Source organism: Eurytemora carolleeae, unplaced genomic scaffold (genome assembly GCF_000591075.1).
Source record: "Eurytemora carolleeae unplaced genomic scaffold, Eaff_2.0 scaffold945, whole genome shotgun sequence".
NCBI classification, from domain to species: Eukaryota; Metazoa; Arthropoda; class Copepoda; order Calanoida; family Temoridae; genus Eurytemora; species Eurytemora carolleeae.
The window spans coordinates 9,029-29,095 of record NW_019397004.1 but is presented as its reverse complement, the minus strand read 5'-3'; the positions used below and the strand labels follow the sequence as shown (position 1 = coordinate 29,095).

The 20,067-nt window shown below is 31.3% G+C and overlaps 2 protein-coding genes across 2 annotated transcripts; both read right to left on the bottom strand.

The window, feature by feature from the left end:
- Nucleotides 1-1,877: 1,877 nt before the first annotated feature.
- On the bottom strand, nt 1,878-5,666 carry LOC111711020 (uncharacterized). The gene is made up of 3 exons (XM_023485245.1): nt 5,631-5,666; nt 4,624-4,715; nt 1,878-4,567 (listed from the first exon to the last, which is right to left on the bottom strand). The coding sequence occupies exons 2-3, from the start codon at nt 4,673-4,675 to the stop codon at nt 1,932-1,934; spliced, it is 2,688 nt and encodes an 895-aa protein (XP_023341013.1). The 5' UTR covers nt 4,676-4,715; nt 5,631-5,666; the 3' UTR covers nt 1,878-1,931.
- A 5,732-nt stretch (nt 5,667-11,398) lies between these two features.
- Nucleotides 11,399-14,201, bottom strand: LOC111711021 (uncharacterized). Its single transcript, XM_023485246.1, has 3 exons — nt 14,074-14,201; nt 13,172-14,021; nt 11,399-11,609 (listed from the first exon to the last, which is right to left on the bottom strand). Exons 1-3 carry the CDS (start codon nt 14,126-14,128, stop codon nt 11,399-11,401), a joined length of 1,116 nt encoding a protein of 371 aa, XP_023341014.1. The 5' UTR covers nt 14,129-14,201.
- Between the last annotated feature and the right edge of the window lie 5,866 nt (nt 14,202-20,067).

Below are 20,067 nucleotides of genomic sequence, written 5' to 3'. Positions count from 1 at the left end.
AACAGACACCCAAGCTGCAAGTTTATACATAGATGTTACCCCCAGGGTACTCAAGGGTTCCCTTACAAAATGTCAGCCAATTTCATCCAGCCGTTTGTCTAGCTATAGAAGAGCTTTATTATATAGATTTATCTGATTCAAAAAGGTTGATTCTTTTGGAGTACTGTCTCGTTTTGACATTTATAGTCTGTATGTATACTGGACAATTTTCTTTAGCTTGGGTGCTCATACTCTTTCTCAGTTGGATTCTGTTTTTCCACAAACCCTGATTTTCAAACCCCTTTGCTTTGCAAACTGATGTCGCAGACCTTTGATATTTCAAACAATGAATTCTGTGAGATCAAATAGTCTAAGATTGAAATATCCAAGGTTAGCTCCACCAGGTTCCAAAGATATAAGAATTACAAATTTTGAGGTTAGGTTGTTCTAGTTCCTTCAACCAAAACTTTGTGTAAGGCATTTTTCTTTGAAAGTTTAGAATTATGAAAATCTGTGGTAAATATTGAAACATTGGAAAACATATTTGGTTCGGGTCACTTATCCCAACGCATTTTTTTATCAAGATACAACTGGGCTTTAAATAAATAATTTTACTGCTTTTTGACCAACATTACCAACCCATGATTCCCCCAACAGAGGGACGTTAGGTAACTTTACGTCCCTAGGGACAATCTCGTAAAATAATGGCCCGCTCTGCAAAGTTTTCATAAAAACATCCCTTGGTGCGCTCTGAATGTTTTGTAAGCAAAATTGGTCTTGGGAACCCTTGGTACTGTTAACTTCCCTTAACTTCTCTGTAAAGTAGTTGTAAATAATTATAACTTTTTTGTTTATGTTAAAAATCTCATTTATATTGTGTTATGCGAAAAGTTGGAAATAGTCTATTTTGGCAGTTATACTGCATAAGCATAAAATTATGCTTGAAAAAAAATTCTTGCATATTGTCTTTCACTAGCTGGCCATCATTCATCAATTAAATTTAGCTACGCATCGTAGTACCAGTGCCATGGGAACAGATGAATAATGACTGGAACTTCACAGAGTAGCGAATTTCCATTCAATTCCAACCGAATGGAACTATTCATGATCCTGCCAGAGCTCAAAGCCATAGCACCAATACTACTCAGCATAGTAATATTGCGATGTACGATTTGATTAGAACTATACTCCGTTGAAAATTTCTTATGTCACAATGGACCATTCATTTTCTCACAAATTTATCATTTTCATTAATCTTTAATTGGCAACAATTAAACATGTCTTCCATGACTGAGCCAGTGTTAGAGAATCTATTTATATGAAATGCCGTCTTTTGAAGTCATTTCTATGAAAGAATGACCATTATACTTCCAAAACCAAACTATTTATTTTAAATATGAGTATTCAGTGAACGTAAGTAGTGTTCTCCTGAAATGAAGTTCAAATATAATTTAGTTTTGCATTTAAGTGGCAAATTTTGGAATCAACATTTGAATTTGTGAATCTTTTCTTAAAATTTCCTTTTCACCCTAACAAATTGTTATTATCTAAATTTATATTAAATTATATGATTGTAAAGAATTAAGTTTTTATATTTGTAAACATTAACCAGCCCATTTTTTACCTCTAAGTTAATTATGTCTTTTAAGTAAAACTGTAGATTAAAATGCAAAATACAAAGGAATTGAATTTTTGCCACAAACTCTGATTTTCTAATCTCTATATCTTTGTAACCCAATGTTGTAGACTTTAGATATTTCAAACTATCAAAACTTATAGATAAAATAATCTAAGTCTGAAATATCAAACGTTTGCACCATCAGATTGCAAAGATATTGGGATGAGAAGATTTAAGTTTGTGGCAAAAACTCAATTCCTTTAATATAAACAAAACTATATTTTCAGATTCATAATCTTTATTAAGCAATTGTCTACATCTATTGTACTTAATCTCAATAGTATCCACTTCCATAGTTTCCACTTCCAAAGTCCCCACTACCATAATCCATATTGTCACCCTCATATATCTCGTTATCTTGAAGTCCAAGAGCGTCTGCTCCAATCTCAACCAGCTTCCAAATATATTCATCACCCAGGCAACTATAAAGATGAGTGGCTCTATTCCAGAAATCTGACTGCAATGTTTCCTTATTAAAGCCTATCTCATGATTTCTAGATAATTCAAGTGCTGGGGTGTTGACACCATTGAAGCAGGAATCTTTTACTTTGCCATAGATTCCAAACATTGTAGCATCGTTTGAATAAACAACAGTTGTAAGCATAGGTTGATCTGTTTTATAGCTTCTATACCAAGAAATAGGGTTGCGCATGACCATCAGGGAAATTGGAAAATCAATTATGATTTCGTTGTTTTCTGTATCTACCTTATATGAGAATAAATCTTTACCATTGAGGTTCATATAGGCCACCTCTCCAACATTTATAATTGAGAGTTCATACATGTCTACAATTTTTGATCTCAGGGAAACATAATTTAGACCACCTATTTCAGCCTCTAAATCAATGATGTCGTTAAAGTAAAGTTTATACAAATTAGAGGTTGTCATGCCAAAATCAAGATCGTACAACTTTTCCTCAGTAAGACCATCTGGTGAAAAGATTTGTTGTCTGTAGAAGGTTCTGAAATGTCTGGAACTTGGATTAATGCTTATTAGGTGTGATTGATGAATCTCCTCATAAGTTTTCTCACCCTCATATGTATTGTTGTACATAAAAGTATTATCCAGGCTAAATTCTAAATTTTGTCCAATGTTTATGTTGGCTAGATAACTGTAATTATTATGAAAATCGTAATTTGAAAATAAATGCCAAACATTCAGGCTGTAGTTGTTTCCTTGGAAGCTCACAGTGTTGGTAACAAATCTGAGCAAACTGATGGGATTTCCATTTTCTGTTAATCTGTAGTTGAAATTTTTAGGTTCTCCATCTATTTTTACAACTAACTGACTTGTACTGTTGTCCTTTTCTTTCAATTCAGCCTGTATAATGCAGACATAGTTTTTATGTGAGACAGTAAGCTTACTATTTTCTAAATTTCTCCTTATCACAAGGTCCAATCTTTGAATTCTATTTGTTAACCTAACTCCAGAAATCCTTGTATCCTCGCCACTGTTGTCCAACTCCAAACTAAATTCACTGAAATCTAATCCAAACAATGCAAACCAAATATTGGATGGAATTGAATAAGGCCTTTGAACATTTAAATTAACATCAGATAATTTAAAATTATATAGATTTTCTTGTTTGGAAAGATCTAGATTAAAAACTGGGAATCTGTTTTTTGATATGTAAACATAAGCAGAGTCCTTCTGAAATTTAGCTGTTAAATTACCTTCAGAGAAATATCTGAAATATCTTGGAACATATGGAATAACTGATGCATTGAATGATACTATTGTGTTTAATGAAGCCTCCCAAGGATCACCTCTTATCTTTGATATTTTTGTCTGGAGTGAAAACAATTCTACTCCTATCACTGATCCTTTCATTCTAACAATCCAATTGTTTTCCCGCGGATTGTAGAGAATAAATCCAGACGTTCTTTCTTCCAAATACATTTCAAATCTGTAGTACTCCTTCCATTCCAGATCTCTAGGATGTATCATGATATTTATGAACCTTCCGATGACTTCAAACTCCGGTTCCGTAAGGTCATAATACCTAACAGAAGGGTTATGAGTATACCTTTTAGTGTCTGAACTAAATTGAACTCTTATTTTACCCTCACTTTCATGTATATATCGTCCAATCTGATAAAAAACTTCAAATTCATTTTCTTGATCTTGCTTTTTCTTAATCACTTTCAGCCTCAAGTCAAGTAAAATCTCCACATACCTATAAACTGAAATTCTCATAATGTTAGTGGACTTTTTTAAGTATTCAATTTCACAAGTAAATATTCCGTGTGAAAGTGAAATTTCTATAGAATCATTGTGTTCTTCCAATGTAAGTTCACTTGATGGTAGATCATAACCAAAGGGCAGAAGTTTGTACATAGACTCGTCAACTTTGAATTTTGTTTCTAAACATTGAAAGTTTATCAAAATATCCAACATGGTGTTATCATTTTGATCTTCCATAACTAAAGTAAACGTTACTCCAGGATCCATCTTGGCTTTGATGAAAAACTTTTCATCAAATTCACTTTTTGTTCTCCCAGTCTCCTTAGATCTTTGAACATCAATCTCAAAAGTGCAACTTGTTTTCGTTATTTTGGTATGTTTTAGTTTAAATACTCCTGTTAGATTAGCTTTACTTTCAGGAAAATGAAATTTTATTTTGATGGTAAAATCATTTTCATCTTGGTTGAATTCAACATTTAGTTTGAGAACTTTTCCATGAATACAAGGAAGATGCAGCTTAGCCAGATCATTCACAGTGATATCAGCAATATGTCCTGTACTGTAGTTTTGTAGTTTAATATTGATTCCTAGATTTTCATTATTATATTCTTTTAAGTCTGGTGATCTTTTAACTCGATTAAAAAAAAGAGCTGGTGCAATATTATCTGGATTCAGGAAGGATTTAGCCAACATTAATGATGTGTCTTGGTGGAAGAGTGTAGCACCTATAATTATAACGCCTTGTTTAAAAAGTCTATTTAAAAAATATTCCAGATTGTACCTGTCAATGTCAATGCCATGAAGATCCATGCCAACCTTAAGAAGATGTCCATTTTTTCCAATTTGCAGTCCTTCAGTTTTTCATCCTTAATACTTTAAGAACAAATAGTTTGTGACTTATAATGTTTAATCTCATATTCTCTGTGGCAACTTATGAATTTTAGAATAATGTGCTTTATCTTTCAATTTAAGTCATCACTGCCATGATGTTCCGATCGCATTCACCAAAACAACTAATTGAATCCTTTGGAACATAAAATATTTGAATATCTGCTTGATATCAGGTGTTACAATACCAATGTTGGTGTTAGGTATTTTTCCAAAAAATTTTCCGAAGTGACAATTTGGGAACTTTAAAAATGTGCAATTTACTTTTCGGCAACTTTTAAAGGTTTGGTTAGGCTTCTGAGGGGCAGCTGACTGCAATGAGGGCTGTGTGTTGCAGCAGGGGGCCAAGCTAGAACATTCTAAGAGGCTGAAAGCTGCAGCTAGGACAATCTTGGGAAGTTGCTACTTGGAAAATTGCATAGTTGGGAAGTTGCCACTTGGGAAAAAAACCTTTGGGAAATTACCTAACATCCAAACGTTTAATCTCCGGAAAACACCCATTTGCATTTTGTTTTAAAGTCTTATAAGTTTACTAAGTTTACAAATTATAATCCTAACTTTAAATTTAAGTATTTTTGAAATATCAAATAAAATCCACTGTTTTTTCTCTTACAATTCTTTTTTTTGGAAAAAACAAAAAATCTTAAATGCAAAGATGAGTTTGTGTCAAAAAAGAGTAAAATTGCAAATTAAAAAAGAAATCTAGTAGGTGTATATAAAAAGGGGAAGTATCAATCTTAGTTTGCATGTAAAAAAAGCTTAAAAACGACAATGAAAAATTGTGGAAACAAATATGATATTATGTTATATTGACAAGCTAAAAAGTGAAAAGCTTATCCTTCTATACACGAATAAAGATTCTTAAAGTTAAAAAAAATATTTGAAAAATATTGAACTTACTGATTGAAGTTGTTAAACTTGATTGCAGAAAACTGATACAAGATTCAATCTTTTATTCACTTGTGACATAATCTGGAATACAGGACTAAATATAGTTCGGATAAATCAATCTGACATTTCTAATCTATTAACTATAAATTATATATCACATAATTTTGTAACCATAATTTAATTTTTTTTTATTTATATTACTGCAAAAATATTTTGTTGTTCAAAAATTGGGCAAAGATCAGGGTCTGGGAATTTCAAGTATTTAGATGGACACAATTACAGGACCATAGATAAAGATAGATTGCGCATCAGACGACATTTTTCATCTTGAAAGATATGATGTACAGAGATGTTTTAAAGATATTCATATTATATAGATTAACTAGGGGGGTTGTGAACATTGGCTGCTCTTATGTCATTGAGTACTTGTGATGTACATGAGTTCTGAAGAGAGAAATTTACATTAGTAAAGTCCTTCTCATGTCCTTCTTCAGTTCTCGTCAATATGATATATTGCTCAGTGAAATATTGTTTTTCAAATAGTTCCATTCCCGGAGTTATTTTACACTCTATTATGAAATCCATTAAAACACCAAACCACCCCGCTTATCATTGAAGTACACTTTGACCCCGAGAATTATGAGTTCGTGGACTGTACAATTCTTGGTGATTTTGCGTACATAAGCTATCTATGTTTATTTATTTATCTATGTACAGGACATTTTTTTGTTTCTTTTAAACCAAGCATATGTGTGTGTTACTTTTATGTTCTCTTACGAAATCCTTTAGATAACTATCCATAGTTTCCAGTGACCCGTGACCAAAGAGAATAGAATATATATTAGAGGGGAATTTACTAGAAAAAAGTGTTAAACGGTCATTTTGTAAAACTGTTTCCATACTACAGGTGTACTTCACATATTTGTGCAATATAACCTTTTGGGCCCTGGAACATAATTTTATAGAAATTTTTAAAATTAATATTAAAAAAATACCAAATTATGAAATAAGCTGGTTTCATAATTGACCAATGATCATTTCACATAGACTCTGTGCCTTTCATGCTTTACAAACGATAATTTTCCAATATAATTGTAAATCAAATGATGTTTTTATTCACCTAATTCAATTTATAAAGTTTATTTAACAGCTTTAAAAAATTCAAAATTGTAATGGATAGTCTAGGGAACATGCTGTATTAATATACTCTACTGCATATAATTTGTGAACATTTACATGATTTGTACACTTTGAACTCCATTTCAGGCTGAAAGGGACTGAAAAAATTCATACCGAGGGATTTTCTAAATTCCACTCTAATATATATTCTATTCTCTTTGCACGTGACTAACAGAAATGGCCATGCCCGATTCACAAAGGTACCCTCAAAAGCTTTGTATAATTAATTTTGAATTATGTATCAATGTTTATCATTTTGAAAACTGATTATTTTCAACTGTGGTTTATTTACAAAAGTGACTTGAACATTGTTACTGCAGGAAAACACATATGCATTATTAGAATTAAACACTCTAATACTAGATATCTTTTACGTTATTGATCAGATGAAGGTACCATTGAATATCAGATATTGCCATCTTTACATGGAGGGTTTGTTCTTCTAGTCAATAATCCTTGATTTTAAAATCAACTATCCATTCATAATACTTGGTAATTTTATGATTAACTGTATCCAATATTCGAAAAGCAATCTAAATAGATTTTGCTTTTTATAATTAATTACTATTGATACTTTTGAGTTCCTCTAAATCTTCTTTTAATTGAATGGGAATAGATTTCTTATCAAATCTGAAACTGGAAATCTGTGAGGTAAAAACATTTAAACCAGGGAAAAAATATTCCGCAAGAAAATCTGGTTGTTCTTTTATCAAGCTATGAAGGAAGATGTAATAATTGCACAAACAGCAATCTTTTAAAATATTAACAAAATAATATATAATATATATAATTATATCTCTATATATTCATGCCAATAGATGTATTTTAAATAAAAAAGTATTCTGGACCAATGATATAAGAATAGCCAACAGCCTTTACCAGTTTCTAGTCGGAAATCTGTGGGCTATTCTCGGTGATAAGCTTGAGGACGTCAAACCTCGACTATCTTAAAAAAATCTCTGAAAAAAACCCTCATAACCTCTTGTTAGAGGATCCTCATGAAGACCTCGAAAAACTTGACCCACTATATGCCCAATCAGATACAAGTTTTAAAAAAAGCTAAAGGCAACTTTTCGGTTTTTAAATAATTTTTTTAAAGACACTGGATAGCTTTTCTAACCTGCCAACTATTTTGATCCAACCTATATTTAAAGAAAGAGTTTAGAAAAAATTCAAGGGATTTAAAACTTTTTTTTTGAAAATCTTCAATTTAATAATATTTACATGCTATTTCAGAAGAACTATTCAATGTTCTTACTCTCTCAGAGTTTAAATAATATCTTGATTCTGGTCACCCTGTAATCTAGTTTTATTTTTAGGGTCTGAAATTGGATACAAAGTGCTTAGACCCCTCTCCAAACTGCCTCTCCACCCAGGAATCAACCCACAACCACCTAAGGAAAAGGAAAAAAACTATTGGTAAACTACAGAAAGGAGAAACATTATAAAGGATTAAAGGAGAAGTAGGAAATGGAGGTTTTGAAATATTAAAATATTTGAATATAATTCATACAATGAAAATATAAATAAATAATTGATAACTATAATAGTTAATAAATATGATGATCAATACTATAAAAAAATAAAACTCTCTTAGACAATAGGTATTTCAGATTAAAGTTTTGGAATAGAATTAATTTAAACATTTTGATTTTTACTAGATCATACAGTTCTTTAGTTGTGACTGTTTTTGAGCAGTGCAGCATTCAAATTGGTTGGAGATTTTTTCGAAAATAATCTACCTCCGATTATTTTACTTATCTGGATTGTTTTCATCTATATAGTGGTTGCATGTCTTCTTTTCTCTCTTTAGCTGATGAACCTTGAACAGAAGCTGGACCTTTGGTTGGTCAGTTTTTTAAATTTTATAAAATTCATGCAAAGTTGGGAATACATGGAAAGATATTAAATTGATTTAAATCAGGATAATTCATTGATGATCATTCTTTATATGTGTTGGATAATTTATATTTTAAGTTGGATTGATCCTTCTATTTGCAAACAAATTTTTCCCTTTAGGCATAATCCATATGAATATTTTTTCAGAGGTTACATGCTGAGAATTACATATAGATACCAATATGGAAAAAAATTTATTCAGATTGAACAACTTTGTAAAAAACTCCTTTATTCATTTGACAGCTGTTGCAAAACTAAAAAATGTATGTTTGAAATTCCTGATTTCCTTACTGGGACAGGAGGCAGCATGCATGGTGGCACAACCTGTTATGGTCCTTGAGATGCAAGGGGCGCATTTTCTGTAACAAATTACATTTTTCTGTTGAACCTTCTCTGTTGTCATATTAATATTAAACCTGTTCAGTTGCTATATGCCTTGCTGCAATACTATTAAACCTACTCAATTGTTATGCACCTGGCTACTGTACTATTAATACTACTTGTCTGATATGTTCCTGGCTGCTGTAGTAATAAACCTAATTAGTTGTTATGTACCTGGCTGTTGTAGTATTTAATTTACTTGGTTGATATGTTCCTGACTGCTGTAATAATACGCCTTCTTGTGTATTATATACCTGGCTGCTGCACTATTTATCTTAGTTGGTGGTTACGCACTTAGCTGCTTTACTATTAAGCCTTACTGGTTGTGTTGTACCAGGCTGCTTTACTATTAAACCTTGTGACATTTTTTAAATGAAAATGTCACATATAGATAAGCTAAAATGTATGTTCCTCTCATAAATGTTAGAAAACCTTTAGATATGTATATCCTGATCTCTAAATGTTTAAATTACTGTCTTAGCATAGCAACGAAAAATACAGTTTATTTTATACCATTCATTGCACCATATTTCCAACCCAGACGTCTATATCTTTGTAACCTACTTTCTATCTAAAGCCCAGCTCAGTCAACTAGGCTGCGCGCCAGACCAATCCTTTACCAGCTTTTTACGTACAATTCTGTACCAACCAATGAAACCATGTTTATCAAGGAATTTTGTTATCTTTAGTATTGTATTCTTTATATATATGTGCGCAAATGCAACCCTTTTAGTATAAAAACTATGTGTGTTATATGTATTATCACTCTATAATGGCACTTGACACTGTACACTCTATTCTCTACCTTTGTGAAATATATTCTGACAGATAAAAGTAAGTCTTTTAATATAGTTTTACTTATAGAGTCTATAGTCAGAAATTGTCCATCTTTGAGAGTGTTGAAAAAAGGAATGTTACAGTATTGCAAATCAAATCTCTAGAAACATATCCTGGGAATATTAGCGAAAAATCAGAGTTTTTGAGCTCTCCGCATTGCTTAAGCTTTGTGTTGCTATTGTCTTTACTAAGACAGTTTTTGGGAAAAGTTTCAGAGTAACAACATATGGACTTTTTGGCCTAAAACATTCAAATTTACATCACTCTAAAATTTGGATTCTTTCTGATTATATAAGATATATTTAAGCTTCATTTCTAGTAAAAAATATCACACCTAAAAACCTAGTTTTGTAGCAACCTTCTTGGATGTCCTGTACCTGGCTACTTAGTTGTTATGTACCTAGCTGATATACTAATAAACCTACTTAGTTGTTATGTACCTATCTGATATACTAATAAACCTACTTAGTTGTTATGTACCTATCTGATATACTAATAAACCTACTTAGTTGTTATGTACCTAGCTGATATACTAATAAACCTACTTAGTTGTTATGTACCTAGCTGATATACTAATAAACCTACTTAGTTGTTATGTACCTTGCTGATATACTAATAAACATACTTAATTTTTATATGCATGGCTGCTGTAGTATTAAATCTAAGTAGTAGACCCCTCCACTCATTAGTGTGTGCATGTACCTAGTTACTGTCTATTTACCCTTCTCAGTTTTTATGCTACTATATTGCTGCTTAAAATTTCAAATATATACCTCTGAAAAATCTGAAGGAAAAAGGGGCTATCATGAGAGTTATTGGACTGTAGTGTGGAAGGGGATAATGGACTAACAGAATTAAAAAATAAAAAATTTCCCCAGAAGCATTATTAATACTTAATTCAGCCAAGAAGAGGTAGTTTATAGTTATTATTAAAGGAAGTTTTCAGTTCTTTGAATAAAGATGATAATAGTTCCTTAAACAGGAAAGAACAGTGTCTTCCTGAGTACCAACATCATTTCAATTCAAAGTTCCTTACTCAGTGAGTTGTCAGAAAACTACATTGGTACCCAAGGAGAACACTTTTTCTTACTCTAACTGAAATAATAAATGTTTTAAAGCTGAGTGCAGACTTCAGAACACAAATAAAGCAAGGAAGTTCAGACTTGACTTCCTACTAGAAAGGGAAACCATTCCATAGCTAAGCTAAACTGCCTTGTTACATCAGAAATCCTTTTATGCATTTTACTATTGACTAATGAAATACAGTGTATAATTGAACCCTAAAGTTTAACTAGTTCATTTCTTCTAAAGACAACTTTCCCACTGTTCAGTTTTGCGTGGGTCAGATGATTATATATATATTATCTGATAATTATATATAGATATCAATAATCAATATATATATAAAATTTGCATCAGATGAAACAAGTTTATTTTAATTTCATTTCTTTGATTAAGGACAAATCTATATTAATTACACACTATCCATAGTATCCACTTCCAAAGTCACCGCTTCCAGAATCCATATTATCCTTGTCATAAATCTCTTCATCTTGATGGCTAAGAGTGTCCCCACCAATCTCAACCAGCTTCCAAATATATTCATCACAAGCCAGGCATCTATAGACAATGTTAGGTCCCTCCCAGGCTCCTAACCTCATTGTTCCATTACTAAAGCCTATCTCATGATATCTAGATAATTTAAGTGATGGGGTGCTGTAATCATTGTAGCAGAAATCTTTTACTTTGACATAGATTCCAAACAGTGTAGCATTGTTTGAATACACAGCAGTTGTAAGCACAGGTTGCTCACTTTTATATTTTCTTTTCCAAGAAAATGGGTTGATTATCAGTGAAATTGGAACATCAATCTCAATTTCATAATTATCTGTCTTTCCTGTATCTACCTTATATGAGAACAAATCGTTGCCATTTAGGTTCATGTAGGCCACCTCTCCAACTATTTTAGTTGACAGATCATACTTCTCTAGTATTTTTTATTTCAGGGATATATAGTTTAGACCACCAATTTCAACCTCTAAATCAATGATGCCTTCTAAATATAGCTTAAACAAATGTTCTGTTGTCATCCCAAAATCAAGATCATACACATTTCCCTTATAGTGATGTTTTCCTGTTAAGCTGTTTTCATTCAAGATTTTGAAACGGCCAGAACTTGGGTCAATCTTTAATTCATATACTTGAGGATTAAATAAATAATCTGAACTGATATATTCAAAAGCATGAACCAGCTTAAATTCTAGATTTTGTCTCATGTTCATGAACACTTGATAATATCTGGTTCCTGAATCTATAAATTGCCAGATATTAAGGCTGTAGTCATTTTCTTTTAAGCTCAAGATATTGTTAATGAATCTTAGCAAACTGATTGGATCCCCATTTTCGGTTGTGTTGTAATTGAATATGTGATGCTTTCCATATGTTTTTGCAACAAATATGCATCTAATCATGTCCTCTTCTTTCAATTCAGCAAGTAGATAAACTTTGTTATTTCTAGAGAAAGTAAGTTTGCTTTTTTCTAAATTTCTCCTGATTGTGAAGTCCAGTTTTCTAATGCCATCACTTGATAGCAAAACTCCAGAAACCCTAGAAGATACAACACTGTTGTCCATTTCCAAACTCAATTCACTGATCCTAGAATCTTTTTCGTAACCAACCACCAAATAAAGTAAGGTAATAAAACAGGTTTTTTATCCGGAATTTCAATATTTGACAGTTTGAATCTATATAGATTTTTGTGTTTGGAAAGATCTAAATTTAAAACAGGGGATCCGTTTTTGGATATATAAACAAAAGCAGAATTATTCTTAATCTTAGCTGTGAAATTACCTCTTGAGAATTCTTTGAAATATCTTGGGACATAAGTAACAGAGGAATTTAATGATGCCATTGTGTCTAATAAAACTTCATCTTGAGTGTTTATGTTTTTTGTCTGGAGTGAAAATAATTCTGCTCCTAACACTGATCCTTTTATTCTCAATGTTAGAGAATTATTGTAGCTAAACAATTCATGTGATCTTTCTTCTGCATCAAAATACATTTCAAACTTGCAGTATTCCTTCCAATTCAAATGTCCAGGAAGCATCATGATTTTTATGAAACCCCTGTTGGCGTCAACCATGACAATGACATTGTCTATAGGATCATAATATCTTTGAGTGTCGAAACTAAATCTAACTATTATTTTACCATGACTGTTATATTGTCCACCAAACTGATAAAACACTTCTTACTTATTTTCAAAATTATCTTCTTTTAAAATTGCTTTCAGTCTCAAGTCAAGTAAAATATTCATGCTCTCATAAACTGAAATTCTCATAATGCTGGTGGAATTTTTTAAGTATTCAAGTTTACAAATACAGGTTCCATAAGAAATTGAAGCTTCTATAGAGTCATCATGATCTTCCAATTTCAGTTCAAGTGGTGATAGAGATGATAGATAAGAACTATAGGGCAGCACTAGTGTGTACACAGACTGATCAACTTTGAATTTTGTTTCCAAACTTTGAAAATTTAAGGAAATATCCAACAGGTTCACACTTATGGAGTTCTCCATTGATAAAGAAAAAACTACTCCAGGTTCTATATTTCCACTAAAGTAATACATTTGATTAAACATATCTATGATGCTCCCCTTAAACATCTTGCCAGATAATTGAACATCAACCTCAAAAAAACTATCAAGATATTTCAGGTTTGTGCGACTTGAGTCCATTATTTGGCTATGTTCCAGTTTGAATCCTCCAGTGAGATTATTTCCTTCTGGGAAAAGATATTTTACTTTTATGTTAAGATGGTTTTCATCTTGGTTGAATTCAACATTTAGTTTGAGAACTTTTCCATTAATACAAGGAAGATGCAGCTTAGCCAGATCATTCACAGTGATATCAGCAATATGTCCTGTAGAGGTGTTTGTATTTAAATGTTCTAGTTTAACATTAATTCCAAGATATTCATTATTAAATTCCTCAAAGTTTGGTGATCTTTTGACTCCCTGCAGTGAAAGAGTTTGTGCAATATTATCAGGGTTCAGGAGAGATTTAGCCAACAGTAATGCTGTGTCTTCGTAAAAGGACGTAGCAGCTAAAAATTTAATACTGTCAATAACTCGATACAATAATGGTTAAAATTGTACCTGCTTTTAATGCTATGGCCATAAAGATCCATGCCAACTTTAAAAGGAAGTCCATTATTTGAACTCTCCAATTTCCAATTGGTCTTCACTCTGTAAAGTTTTTTTTTTTAAATTTATAGCATTTTGATACATTATACACCTGTAAAAATAATATTTTTTACTTTGTTCTCCATTCACAAGAGATGTTCAGAAAAGAGAAAAAGTTGTCTAAATTATTGCTTTTCCCCTAAAAAATATTATTACAGTGATTTAGAATCAGGCCAAACTCTTTTTTTATCATGAACAAAAGGAAAAATCTGATGTAATTTTTTCAAATCTTTCCAAGAGACTTTGCATTCTCAAAAAAATAAAAACTTGGTTTGGAGTGCCTTCTCAAGCTTTGCTTGTAGTTACTATGCTATAGAATGAATAAAACATTAAGTTCTTGAAACTTAAAAGGTAGCACATGTTCGGTGGAAATTAGTCAAAAACATTGAAAAAAAAACCTAGAGCCCAACGTGCTACCCTTAAACATGATAAAAACAATCAAACACAGAACAAATGTATTCTGAAAAGTAATGTCTGCAAACCTCTCTATAATCGAAAAAATATTTGGCATGATTCTAAATCCCCCCAGTATATAGAATTAAACTTAGAACTAGATTTAAACTTACTATTTTAGATTGATGAACTTGATTGCTAAAACTTTGAAACAAGATTCATTCTTTTAAATAGCTTTATCAAAATCTGGAATACAGGACTAAATATATTTGGGATAAAATCAATAATACATTTTTTCATAATCAAAAATCTCTGATAGTAACAAACTTCTTTGTTTTTAGCATTTTGTGATCATAAAGTAATCTATCCCTTTTCCATTGCCCATGTTAAAATTTTGCATTTATCATTGCAAATAATTCTTTTTATGAAAATGGGCAGAGGTCAGGGTCTGAGAATTTCATGTATTCTGATTCAGTATAAATTTATGCAAACAGTATTTTGTTGTCTTTATAATGAAATTATCAAAATTCAATTAATAATTTTATTTTCGTCAGTCTTAATTAGGGTTGGGCGTGTTCCTGATTTTTAAAATCGTTTGTTCCTGGTTTATTCTTATTCCAATCGTTCCATCCTCATTCCGTTTGTTCTTTGTGTTCTTGATCTAGAACGGTTCAAATTAATGGATTTGGATGGGTTTAGGGGGGGTCCTTTATTCCATACCATTGATACAATTAACCCTTCAAAGCTAACTTCCTTTTCATCCTATATTCTTTCAACCAGTTTAACTGAATTTCATCATTTGCACATTAATGGGGGATTAAAGGGATTATAAAAATAACAGGATTAAAGGTTTTAACGGAGTTAAGTAAATTAAAGAAACTAACGGGAGCAAATGTGATGATTTCATAGAAATATAAGGAATTAAACAAAAAAAAGGAATTATTGGGATTAAAAAGTATTTATAAAATTTATTTGTTATTCAATAAAATAAAATAGATAAACATCCTCAGATACGGCGTTTCATGAAGTTGCTCCAATCTCATTAAGGTCTTTTTGCAAAATACTTGGAAAAAATACAATGATTTTTTTGAAAATTCACTTAAACGATTAAAGAAATCTATGAAAAGAGAAAAAATACGAGAAAAGTAAAAATAAAAGGTCCAAAATATTATTATAAAAGTAAAAATAAAAGGTCCAAAATATTATTATAAAAGGTCCAAAATATTATTATAAAAGGTCCAAAATATTATTATAAAAGGTCCAAAATATTATTATAAAAGCATGAAAACCTCTTGAAAGAGACGACCACAGTAATCAGCCAACTTCCACTTAAAATTTTCCTTTTTCTCTTTTAGAATTCTGTCAATATCATTCCTTGTCTCCATAACTTTAAGAATAGGGCACCTTTAAGACTTGACAACCTAAAGTTTAAATGGATGGTCACATAAATGAAAATACAAACGACAGTTCCCTTCAGGTTTAAAAGCCTTTACTGTAGGAAGCATGATACAGGGTTACCCACAAAGAATAAGACTGAGTAGATGACCGGAAACTCTTAAAATGTGACGATCCCAAGGTGAAATTATATATTCTGATTAATTAAATGATCTTGCAAATAAAGAAACAATTTCACATTTGCAGGGAATCGTGAAGAAAATTCCGTACAATCGTTTTCTGAAGTCTCATCCTTTGTGGATAACCCTGTATGTGCATGAAGGTCTGAGTAAAGTACCATGGTATCGGTTAGTGCATAATGAATGAGTATGAACGTGGGACACTGTAGACTAACCGGAAATTAGCAATTTATCACGTGGAGATTTCATCTAAACCAAACCAAACCAAGATTTCACTATCAACAGAAGGGGGATTTGATATAATAATTGACCAATCAAGATTTACATTATTTTCATTTCAAACGGATTAAAAAGAATGAATGAGAGTGCAAAATGTAAAGTTAAAATATCAATTTTCAGTATAGAAAACTGAAAATTCTTCAAATAAAAGTTTGGACGGGTATATTATGACAGTGATGCTCTTTTTATGAATAAATGAATAGAAGAACGGCACAAACTGTAAATATATCGTCTTATTCTTAGATCTAACATTTTTGCATACGCTGTAAACTGTAAATCAGTTTCTAGTTTTGTATTAGTTAAAGATGCGTACAGCGCTGCGTAACAAATCATCAAATAGAAAAATATGTCATCAATTAAGGGACTATACAGGGTTTACAATAATGTATTGAACAAGTAAACAAGGTCTTCAATCAGAATAAATGAATAAGGATTATCTGCATTTATCCATGTTTGTTCTTGATTATAGTGACACCCCAGGGCCCAGTGAGAATAAGAAAACTGTGGAATAGAAAAACTCTGATTTCAAATATAAGTCCAATGAACATGAGATACAGCAGCAATTGAGCAGTGTGAACAGATCCATTTAAAAAAAAACAAGTGATTTTAAAATTACTCGTAAAGCTTTTTCTTTGTGACAACATCATAAACGGTTAATTATAACAATAATGTCGTCTTCCTATTCCACAGTTTTATGGTTTTTACTGTATGTACATAAATTTGGAACCCCCCCCCCCCACCAGCCTTTTCAGAGTTAAACACAATCACTAATTTAAAATGCATAATTATGGTGAACCAAAAGAGCTAACTAAACATCTTTGTTATATTGAAATATCACATTTTTTATGAAAAACCCGTTTTTTAAAGATTATAGTCAAGATTTTTTTTAATTTTTATTAAAATACAAAATTATCATTAACAAATAAGAATATCATTTTACGCGAAATTATTAACTTATCAGCTGATTTCCAAAATATATATAAATATATCAGCTGATTTCCAAATCAGAATCTCTGAAATCTTCATATCAAGGGCTACATAAATATATATCAGCTGTTTTTACAATTCAGAATCTTGGAGACCTTCATATGAGGGTCTACATAAATATATCAGCAGATTTTCAGAATCTGAATACAGGAAAGTATTATGGGCATATCAGCTGATTTTCCTAATCAGAATCCAGGAAATTTTTATATTAAAGGGCTGTATAAACATATCAGCTGATTTTCCAAATCAGAATATCGGAAATCTTCATATCAAGGGCTACATAAACATATCAGTATGCTGAGCTGGGAACTTTTTTTAATCTTGAGATTAAATAAGGCTTGTTCTCTTCTTGTTATTAATCTCCAGATTAATTAACAGATCGGGATTAAAGATATACCATTCTAAAGTTTAAACCTAAGGTTACATTAAAGAAAGAGAAGAGACCCGGCCGGTCTCAATATTTGATGCATTATTTTGATAACTGTGTGTTTCGCTGAGGGTTTGACTTACTTGGCAGTGATGGCAAGATGGGGTTGATCTGATAACATATATGCCACTGAATACAAGAGATATATAATGAATTATATATATATATATAAATATATAATAATTTATACTCCAGAACAGGGCGGCTTCCTTTGCCAAGATGCATTGATAATATGAACATTGAATATGGTGGGGGGATAGGGGGGAAGAGTAGGGGAAAGGGGGTAAGAATGGAAGGTGTGGAGGGGGGGGGAGTAGAATGTGGAAGTGGCTGAAGTAATTGTTTGCGTAACTATTTTCAAATGTTCGCGTAAATTACGTTTTAGAACAAAAAGTATAAAGTCAATTGCAAAAGTAAAAACAAGAGAAGATAAAGAAATGTGACAGCTTGTGCTGTATGAAAAAAGGATTCACAATAGATAAATAAACGAGAGGAGAAGTAAGGGATGGAATTTTGTAAGAAATAAGAAGGAAATGAGATAAAGATAACCATGGATATTAAGATAAAGTTGGCAACAGCTTGCAAGATAATGTCTTGATTTGGGAGAAAGAATAGGAGACCTAACACAAAGGCTAGGAGGGGGTAGGGATGGAATAGGGGGTCGGGAGAGGATGGTTCTAGCAATATGTTTTTATGTGTTTAGGAAGATGATACAGTTTAGATAAAATAAATATCTACACAAAGAAGAAAATATAAACCTTGAAAATATCTCCCACTGCAAACCAAGATATGAAAGCCTTCACCCGAAATTAGCAGAATTTTGCCTTTTAAGCTTAAGATAGAAATAAGCACATCACATTCTTAAAATGTATATGTCTAGGACTACAAAAAAAGTATAAGTGAGTTGGTGGGGAATACTAAGGTTAATAAGGCTTTGCAATGCTCATTAGACTTTTTAAAGTTATATTAATTCTAAAAGTCGCTTGCTATTTCGGAGTTCTGTGGTTAATACTGAATGTTTTCAAGTAAGAAAAGGGCCGAAATGTAAAAAAAATTTCTTTTCGCAAAATCATTATCTACTTAATCCTTACATTTATTTCGATTAGAAAGAAATGAGTTTTTGCCACACACTCTGATTTTCTAATTCCTTTATATCTTTGGACCCCGATCGGGTAAACCTTAGACATTTCAAACTATTAATTCTGTTAGATCCAATAGCCCAAGTTTGAAATATTAAAGGTTTATACCTTCAGGTTGCAAAGATATGGGGATTAGCAAATTTGAGTTTGTGGCAAAACTCATTTCCTTTATGATTTTTTCCTAATTCAACGTAAAACGGAATTTTCCTGAAAAAGCTTTCTTGAATTAGTTTAACATATTGTATTTTAGAATTACTGTTGGATTTTCAATATATAGTCGTATTCAAATCAATACAATGAAGACGATATTACTGTTGGGTTTTCAATATAGTCATAGTCATATCAATACAATGAAGACGATATTAATGTTGGGGTTTCAATATAGTCATAGTCATATCAATACAATGAAGACGATATTTCTCTTTTAATATAGTCGTATTCAAATCAATACAATGAAGACGATATTTCACTTTCAATGTGGTCATATTCATATCAATACAATGAAGACGATATTTCTCTTTCAATATAGTCATAGTCACATCAATACAATGAAAGACGATATTACTGTTGGGTTTTCAATATAGTCATATTCATATTAATACAATGAAGACGATATTTCACTTTCAATGTGGTCATATTCATATCAATACAATGAAGACGATATTACTGTTGGGTTTTCGGTATAGTCATAGTCATATCAATACAATGAAGACGATATTTCTCTTCCAATATAATCATATTCATATCAATACAATGAAGACGATATTAATGTTGGGTTTTCAATATAGTCATATTCATATCAATACAATGAAGACGATATTTCACTTTCAATGTGGTCATATTTATATAAATACAATGAAGACGATATTACTGTTGGATTTTCAATATAGTCAAAATCATATCATTACAATGAAGACGATATTTCTCTTTCAATATAGTCATAATTTCATATCAATATAATGAAGACGATATTTCTCTTTAATTTTGATTTTTACCAAGCTTTGAAACAGCATGGATACACAAAAACATGACACAAAGAGAACCTGCCAATTAACTCATTCTTTTAATTTACTCATAAATCGGAAAATTTAAAAAAGCTTAAATTAGA

Excerpts from the sequence above, each read along its gene's own strand:
- LOC111711020 (XM_023485245.1), bottom strand. The coding sequence starts at position 4,675 with ATGGACATCTTCTTAAGGTTGGCATGGATCTTCATGGCATTGACATTG. Across the intron at positions 4,568-4,623 it reads CATGGCATTGACATTGACAG|GTGCTACACTCTTCCACCAA; the intron begins GTACAATCTGGA and ends TTATAATTATAG.
- LOC111711021 (XM_023485246.1), bottom strand. The coding sequence starts at position 14,128 with ATGGACTTCCTTTTAAAGTTGGCATGGATCTTTATGGCCATAGCATTA. Across the intron at positions 14,022-14,073 it reads GGCCATAGCATTAAAAGCAG|CTGCTACGTCCTTTTACGAA; the intron begins GTACAATTTTAA and ends TTAAATTTTTAG. Across the intron at positions 11,610-13,171 it reads GAAGATAATTTTGAAAATAA|ATATCATGAGATAGGCTTTA; the intron begins GTAAGAAGTGTT and ends TAAATTATCTAG.